This window comes from Acinonyx jubatus, chromosome B1 (genome assembly GCF_027475565.1).
Source record: "Acinonyx jubatus isolate Ajub_Pintada_27869175 chromosome B1, VMU_Ajub_asm_v1.0, whole genome shotgun sequence".
In the NCBI taxonomy this organism is placed as follows: Eukaryota; Metazoa; Chordata; class Mammalia; order Carnivora; family Felidae; genus Acinonyx; species Acinonyx jubatus.
In genome coordinates, this window is record NC_069382.1 from 35113581 (window position 1) to 35122081 (window position 8501).

General features: G+C 53.7%; 1 protein-coding gene across 2 annotated transcripts; it reads left to right on the forward strand.

Moving 5' to 3' along the window:
- The first annotated feature begins 2036 nt into the window (after window positions 1-2036).
- Window positions 2037-7290, forward strand: DOK2 (docking protein 2). 2 transcript variants are annotated; one of them, XM_015079258.3, is made up of 5 exons: window positions 2037-2960; window positions 3938-4219; window positions 4467-4554; window positions 5463-5647; window positions 6147-7290. In XM_015079258.3, exons 1-5 carry the CDS (start codon window positions 2898-2900, stop codon window positions 6765-6767), a joined length of 1239 nt encoding a protein of 412 aa, XP_014934744.2. In that variant the 5' UTR covers window positions 2037-2897; the 3' UTR covers window positions 6768-7290. The 2 variants fall into 2 exon arrangements, with proteins under 2 accessions (XP_014934744.2, XP_026933273.1); XM_027077472.2 differs by lacking the exons at window positions 2037-2960; window positions 4467-4554 and having other exon boundaries at window positions 4080-4219.
- Window positions 7291-8501: the final 1211 nt, after the last annotated feature.

An 8501-nucleotide genomic window follows, 5' to 3' on the forward strand; every position in this document is an offset into this window, starting at 1 on the left:
AAGGGAAGGACTAGGAACAAAACTTGAGAGACTGGTCTTGTGCTCCCTTCTCCACACTCAGGAACCACAGGGGTCAGATCTTTCATGACCCCAGGTCACTTATTTCTTTCCTCAGTTCTCCATGCCTCTCAGGCTTGTGCCAGCTCCATGCCCATTGTACACTACTTCTTTCCTGCTTTGTGCCCAGCACTACTCGGGTAGCTGCCCCACCTGTCCATTGCTTGGGACTCATCTAATCTGCAAGCCTGCCCAAGGAATCATACACAGTCTCTGCTTCTTCCTTCCTTTTTTTTTTTTTTTTTTTTTTTTGCCCCCAAAGACAAGCTCCCAAGCCCTTTTGTGTTAAGGATTTAGTTGCTAATCACTGGTGAGAATGATAACCAAAAGTGGCAAAGTTCTTGGAACTGTGTTCTCTGACCTGCATGGTTCCTAACCCCTGTTCCCAGTGTAAAGGAAAGGATTCCCTGGCTTATACTGAGGCACAGGTGAGGTGTGGTGTCCCTTCATTTCCAATAAAAGCAAAGAGGAGCCAAGGAGCATTCCAAACCCCACTTGTGCCTCAGCATAAACCACTGAGACTCTCCCCCTTATGGTGGTTTCTCTTCCCATCATTGGTGCCTGGTAACCTAAGGGCCTCTAATTTTCTGCCCCTCTGCTGTGTCTGGAGCTATGTCTTCTGGGTCTCTGCTCACAGTGTTCGCCTGTGGCCAGCAGAAAGTAATGGGGTTCATACTTCCACTGCAGGGACCCCACAAGTCCACCAGGAAAAGTGGAAGGCCCTTAAAGTGTGTCACTCATAGTACACTCCTGCGGTTCCAGCTGTTCCATCTTCTGCAGACAACAGCCATAGAATTTTTGCATCTACCAGAGGCAAGGGATGGCATGTGGTTGTCTGGAATACCTGGGGCTCAGGCCTCCAGGTTTAAAAAGCTTTCAAGTAATCTGGTAAGCTCGGGTGCCCCCCTGTGGTTCTGAGTAGAATGTGTCCAATTTGCCTTAGGGAAAGCTGATCAGAGTAAGGCAGGGGAAGGATATCCTGTTACCCTGTTTCTCAAACTGAGATCTGGCCCACCCGCCAGCTGTATCAGCATCTCTGGTCTCACTCCAGACTTGCTGTATCAGAATCTGCACTTTTAACAGGATCTGCACATTAATGTTGGAAAGGCATGGCTCTGGCAGCCTCCAGGATGGCCCTGAACACTCTCCTTTTCTCATCTCATGAGGAGATGCTGATGGCCAAAGACCAAATGGCTCCTAGGAAACACTGCCTTTCCTTAGGAACTGGAGAGATGGAGTAGACCCTGCCCCATTTCCATACTCCTAACCACTTCCCAAGGAGCTTTTCATACACCAGCATCCTTGGTTTTCCCTTGATCTCTGGATCAACCTGTTCAAATCCAGGCAACAGGGCTGAGTGCCGTGAGCTTTACGTGACTCAGCCCTCTCCTCCCAGAGCTCATAACATTCATCTTTCAAAGCTGTTTTGGAAAAGTGCACGGCATTTACAGCAGATGGCCTAAGCAGTGCATTGCTCTGTTCTCCTTCCCAAGGCAAACAAACCCCTGTGGTAGAGAAAATGGCCCAATTATATAAGCACCCATTATGGGGTTACCCCAAGAGTGCTGGTCTAATTCTCTGGTTCCCCAACATTTCTGCACCATGCCCCATCAGATTGCTTCTCTAAACCATCTGGTTCTAAGTTAAATATTCTCTGGGAACCTTAGATTTCCCCAAAGCAGTGTATCTTCTTGCATGGAGTCTGGATTCCATTTAGGTGCCAGCAATAAAAAGACCATCAGAATAAAAATCAGGAGCCCTGGTACTTCTCCTGTCCCCACCAGTCCTGTGACTTCAGAAGAGTCTCAAACAGGTGGGTTCATACCTGCATTCCCTTTTCCAGGGGTAGATATTATGGCTGGTGACCATTGTATGCCTGGAAGCTTTAGTAACTAAGGAGCATTTTTGTTTTGGCAACTATAAAGCTTTTTTTTTTTTTTTTTAAATATAAGAGATTGCTATTGTAACTTAAAAACACAATCAGATAATCTCCAGATGAAACTCTAGTGCCTTTATAATGTTCACAAAGGCTGGAAAGAAGGTGAAATCCAACCAGTTGGATGGGCTCTGGGAACATAGCATGCTTCAGGGTGGGGATGTTCATGTTTCTAGAATCCCAAGAAGGTGTTGTGTGTGGTGTTGACTGGGGCAGGGAGTGCTCCCCTCAGAGTGAAACACAGTTGCAGCTGTGTGTGAAAGTGGTGAGATCTGTCTGATGTGTCCTGTGTGCTGGGTGGGTGTATGTGTGGCTAAGCTCTTTCTTACTGAGCGGAGAGACCTGGGTTCCGGTTGGTGGCCTTGAACACCTTCCTCAGATCTTCCTGAGCCTCCATCCAGTCATTTTTAAATTAGGGACTTAGCCTGGTTGATTTCTAAGTTCTCTTCCAGCTATGTCATGCTGAACATCCAGTTTGTGTGTGAGGGCCTTTTGCTACTGGTTTTACTGTTGAACTTGGTTCTGGGTCTCTTTGTTGCTATAGGTCAGCCCTTCCTTGTTTGGTTTGACTCCCCGGCCAGCTTCTGTACCTGAGTTGTTGCTGGCTGAAAAGCTGGAAATTGGCTTTTTGGAAATTATCTTACTCAATGAAAATGCAGGAAGCTTGTGCATGAAACTCACTCGGCAAACACACACACACACACACACACACACACACACACACACAGCAAGAAACCACAGGGCCTATTGGTTTGGGTTTGTCATCATCGAGCAGACAAGAACATTGCAGAAAACTCTAGGCAGAGAGGAAATGAACTAGGGGGAACCCACGGCAGGGAGGAGGGAAAGAGGGCGGGCGTGGAAGGAGACAACTGAAGTGCTGGGGCACCGTCATGGTGAGAGGATGGAAGAAGTGGCAGTGAAGCAGGGCCCCCTGTATCTTCTGCAGCAGCAGACTTTTGGAAAGGTAAGGGCAAGGCTAGGCTGGGACTGTGTAGAGGGGCTGGGGGGGTTGCTGCTAGAAATTCCCGGGGATGAGAGGGAGCCCCTGAACGTTCCAAAACCTGTATGGGAAGGTGGGGACTGTGCCACTCCCCACGTTAGACCCTTGGCAGCCACTGGCTTCCCCAAACAGGCCCCAAGCTGAGTTCTTTGCAAATGGCTGTTCGCCAGTGGGGAGGAGGGTACATGAGGGCTCTGACTCCATTTCTTGCCTCTGAGGCTCTGTGGTAACACGGGGATGCTTTGGGAGGGAATGGAGGGCAAGGTGGGGGGATAATTTGACATTGCTGTGGAAGTTCCTTCTCCCTTTCCTGCCCCAGTGGGATGAGTTTGGCTGGTGTCAAGCTTGAGCCGGGGTCTCTGTGGCCAGCCTCCTTTTCCTTCCTTGGCCTCCTCGAATGAGGAAGTCCTCTGTCCCTCGGCTGACCTGCACAAGGGCTTCTCTGTCTCTCTCATGACCCAACCTGTCAAGGGGTGAAGCAGGAATGTTCCATAGGGTTGACTGAAGTTCCTGGCACAGGGTTTTCTGTGGGGCCTCACACAGAGAGAATGATGAGCTCTGGTCTCGGCCCTCATGCCACCCTCTCATCTCTCCTCTGGGCTTCAGGGACTCACAGGCGTTTTGCCTCTCAACTCGGATCTTGGTTGGGCCTGCCTTGCAGTCTGTCCCCACGGGGCTCCCTTCTGCCTCTGCTTTTCCACTCGCTGTCACTGCAGGCCTCTTTCTCGGCTGTGTGGGGTGGGTCTCCAATGCTTGCTAATTCCTAAGGCTCCTGTTATCCCCTCTGACTCCTTGGATCTATTGTGATCTTCACCCCTCTCTCTGACCCGAGTGCTGCCCCACGCCCTCTCCCTTGGTTCCTCGTCTCCCCATTGATCACCATCTCTCCATCTCTGGGTGGCTCCCTCCCCGCACCTCACCTGCCATGTGTCTGGGTTCAGAAATGGCGCCGGTTTGGGGCTATGCTGTATGGAGAGTCAGGCTGCGCCTTGGCCCGGTTGGAGCTCCAGGAGGGCCCTGAGAAGCCACGCCGGGGAGAGGCCGCCAGGAGGGTGATCCGCCTCAGTGACTGCCTACGGGTGGCTGAGGCTGGCGGGGAGGCCAGCAGCCCCCGGGACACCAGCGCCTTCTTCCTGGAGACCAAGGAACGCCTGTACCTGCTGGCAGCCCCCGCTGCAGAGCGCAGTGACTGGATGCAGGCCATCTGCCTCTTGGCCTTCCCTGTGAGTCATCCAGTGATGCAGAAAAGGCAGGGGCATGCAGGTGGGAGTGGGGGCACTCGGTACTTGCTGTGGGCAGGTGTTCTAAGAGCCAAGGTCAGGATGTTGGGGGTGGTTCCTGGCGGGGCGGGGGGGCCCCAATCCAGAATGCAGATAGGGACAGCAGGCTGAGTGTGCTCTGGAGGAAGTCCTGGGCCACAGGTGGGGCTTGGCATTGGTGACAGTGGTGAGACCTTGGCCTCCTCCTCAGGGCCAGAGGAAGGAGCTGCTGGGGCCGACGAGGAAGGGCAGCTGGCCCTGCATGGAGGAGAATGAACTATACAGCAGCACGACTGCAGGTGAGGGGCTGCCTCCCCTCCTGGGGCGCCCTCCCCAGGGTGTGGTGGGGAGGAGCTGTGGGCCGGCGGCTGGCCGCCTCTGAGTCTTCCTGCCCTGTGGTTGCCCCCAGCCCCGGCTAGTCCCCTTATCGGCTTCTCTGCATCGTTTCCGGGAGTGGCCTGAGGTGGGGGAGCCTGGACTGCCTCCAGCGTCAGGCCTCCCCCACCCCCTCCCCATCCCCCTGTGGCTCATTCCCTCTTGCCCAGGCCCTGATGGTGGGAGAGGGCAAGGCTGGGGGATCCAGTGAAGGTGCTGCTTTTGAACTCTCTGTCCTGGGGACCTGAGAGAGTGTCTGAGAAGGTTTTAGTTTTATGGATTTAAAGTATCCTGTGGCAGTGGAACTTTCTGCTGACGAAGCAGTCCCTTTTTGTGATGTGTCTAGCCCACTGACTTGGGCGTGTGCGGGGAGCAGATGGGCACAGGGTGACATTCAAGCTCCACCTCACAGAGGGCACTGGATGGCGTCAGCAGTGGGTGGGTTGGCTGCAAGCTGGGAGGGTAAGGTCGGCTGCACCTGCAGCTGTGATAGCAGGACTTGGGGAGGAGGCTGGGTAAGGGCAGGAGATTAGATGGGGAAGACAAGGCTGTGACTCTGGCAACAGGGACAGGAAGGATGTGGGCACAAGGTCGGGGTGCATGTGGCCAGGGCACGATGCTGACTAGGGTAGGAGGTGGAGGTACCTGCATTTTGGGGAATATGACCTGTCACAGGGCAGCTCAGCCTCCAAGATGCAGGCTGCAGGGTCAGGAGGCACGTGGATAATGTGTTTTCTGGAGGCTTCTGGCATGCTTATTTAGAGCAGAGTTGAGGCAGGCCATCTGTTTCCCATGAACTGCCTGATCCACCTCCCCTCTCTGCCCCTCACAGCGGCCCCCCGCAAGGAGTTCTCTGTGACCATGAGACCCACAGAAGCCAGCGAGAGGTGCCGGCTCCGGGGATCCTATACCCTGCGGGCTGGAGAGAGTGCACTGGAGCTGTGGGGTGGCCCTGAGCTGGGCACCAAGTTGTATGAGTGGCCTTACAGGTTCCTGAGGCGCTTTGGGCGGGACAAGGTGAGCAGGGGCTGCCTGTGAGAGAGGAGATTGTCAGGGAGAGGACAAAGGGGCCCTCGAAGGAAGAGAGCATGGGAGGAGGAAGGGAAGACAGATAAAAACCAGCAGAAGAAAACAGCCAGTGGAGAGAGAGCCAGGGGAAGGAGAGGGAAGGGGGAGTGGGTGGGGACTAGAAGAACCAGAGAACAGGAAGAGGTAGGGAGGTCAGAGGAGTAAACAGGGGCTGGTGTTATTGAGAATGAATATATACCAACCTCCACACTTGAATGGATGGCAGGGAGAAGGAAGGGACAGGAGAGAGGGCTTTGCTTGTTAAGAAAAAAACCCAGAGGGATGGTTCACCCCCCTCTGGGTTTTTTCCTTAACAACTTGGGGAGAAGCTCTCATGGTTCTTGTGGAAGGAAGTCGGAAGTGACAGGTTTGTGGTTGGGAGCTGGGTCTGGGAGAAGGGACTCTACTGTGTGGACTGGCCAATAATCTCCCTTTCCCTTCCACCCAGGTAACCTTTTCCTTTGAGGCAGGCCGGCGTTGTGTCTCTGGAGAGGGCAATTTTGAGTTTGAAACTCGGCAAGGCAATGAGATCTTCTTGGCTCTGGAAGAGGCCATCTCTGCCCAGAAGAACAGTGCCCCACCTGGGCCCCAAACCCAGCCAGCCACAGTCCCTGCAGTGCTGCCCCGGCCAGAGAGCCCCTACTCCCGGCCCCACGACTCACTGCCACCTCCGTCACCGACCACTCCAGTCCCCACCACCCGGCCGCGGGGCCCAGAGGGGGAATATGCGGTGCCCTTCGATGCAGTAGCTCGTAACCTGGGGAAAAGCTTCAGGGGTATCGTGGCGGTTCCTCCCCAGTCCCCAGTGGACCCTCTGTATGACAGCATTGAGGAGCACCCGGCCCCACAGCCCGACCACATATACGATGAGCCCGAGGGAGTGGCTGCCCTATCCCTGTATGACAGCCCACAGGAGCCCCAGGGTGAAGCCTGGAGGAGGCAGGCCTCAGCTCACAGGGACACCAGCAGCCTCCAGCACGTCTACCCAGCAGGGCAGGACTTTTCTGCATCTGGCTGGCCACAGGGAACAGAGTATGACAATGTTGTACTTAAGAAAGGCGCTAAGTGATGGGGGGCAGAGGAGATGTTGACCTTATCGAATGCCGGTGCTGAAACTATCCTGTGCTCGCTGGGGCACCAGTCAGAGGCCAGTGTGAAGGAGTGGGAGGACGACCACAGGCCTCCCTTCTAGTTTCTTCAGGTTACTTCTCCTGGCCACTGCACTCCAGGAACTTCCCTCTGCTCCTTCCGGAACACTTGCCTTGGCCTGCCCTAGTCTGGTCTGAGGAATTGTCCCTCCCAGGGCCTGCTGTGTGAGTCATCCTCCCAAAGCAGGAAGGGGGCCCTAAAGAGACACACCCTCCTCCTACCCCTTTTCCACTTCCTCTTCTGTCTTTCCTAAAGGAAGCTTGGGCATTTAGGGCAGAGGACAAAAGGATGTCAGCAAATTGCCCTGGTTTCTTGCCTTATACAGGCATCTTCCCTGCTGACGTCCCTTCAGGGGACCACCCTGGCTCCAGGCACTGGGACGATGGCTGCAGCTTTATGTAGGTTTTAGGCTTCTCTGTGGCATTAAACACATCTGGAATATTTCTGTGTGGCATAAGTGCTGTGGGATGGGGTTGGGAGAGCCACAGCCCTCTTGGGTACATATGCTTCAGTTGACCACCATAGACACCTTCTGTCCTAGCAGCAAGATCTTCTCTGGGCCTAAGCTGGGTCCCAAGCATCTGTCCACAGAGTGTGTGTGTGTGTGTGTGGGGGGGTGGTCTGTGAAAGTCAGGGCACTTTGGTTTGTGAAAGTTCAAGCATCTCTAACCCTTTGCCAGCTTCGAGTCAACACCAGGAAAGTAGTGGGGAAGCAGAATGTATGTGTGAAGAGCTGGACTGGAGGATGGGAAGAGTAGGCACTTACTGAACCTCTTATGCACTACAAGTGGGACTAACCAGCTGTGTGGCCTTGGATTGATCCCTTGCCTTCCTAAGACTTGCCTTCTTGTTCACCATGTAGCATTCTGAGAAGGCTTCCTGCTCTGTAATTTTCCATAGACCCTCAGTATCAGGTCTATCACTTCTCTACAGGTCAGCTTCTATGCCCTGTGCCCTCACCCCCCCCCCCCGCCATGAACACCTGCTTTTGGTCCATGTCTATATCATGTCATGTCATGTCAATACATTTCTGCTACCAGCCAGTTCAGCCAATGTTATAGAGCATTGCAAGGCTCTAGACTGCCCTGGCCTCAGCATGCCGACATCCCAGAGCAGGCTGAGACAAAAGCACAGATGTCTGTTACAAGACATTGCATTACATTAGTGCTGCAAGAGGTGAATCAGGGTCCTGGGGGCCAGAGAGGACAGCTGTTCGCTAGAGACATCTAAAGAAAGATTTCATCTGGAATGTGGATCTTCAAAGGTGGAATTTGATGAAGATTAAGGAGTGTGTGTAGAGCATCGTGGGTAGATCAATGAGCATGAGTGAAAGTGTGGGGGAAGGTATGGATGTGCTCAGAAAAGAGTTCCACATTCAGAGTATAGGGAACATGTGGTCATCTAGCTGGGAGGGCAGGTTCCAACCATGTTGTGGGTGTGTGGGGGGGGGGCGTGACAGAGGGAGGGGGAACGACAAGACTTTTGAGCAGAGAGTCCCATAAAAGCTGTGCATTAGGGCAATAACCCCACCAGCCCTGTGGGAAATGGATTGGGGATAGGATGGTTTGGGGCTGAGTTGGAAGGAGAAATTCAGAAAAGATTGGATTCAAAAGATGTTGAGGTAGGGCCTACAGACCTTGGAGTCATATTGGGT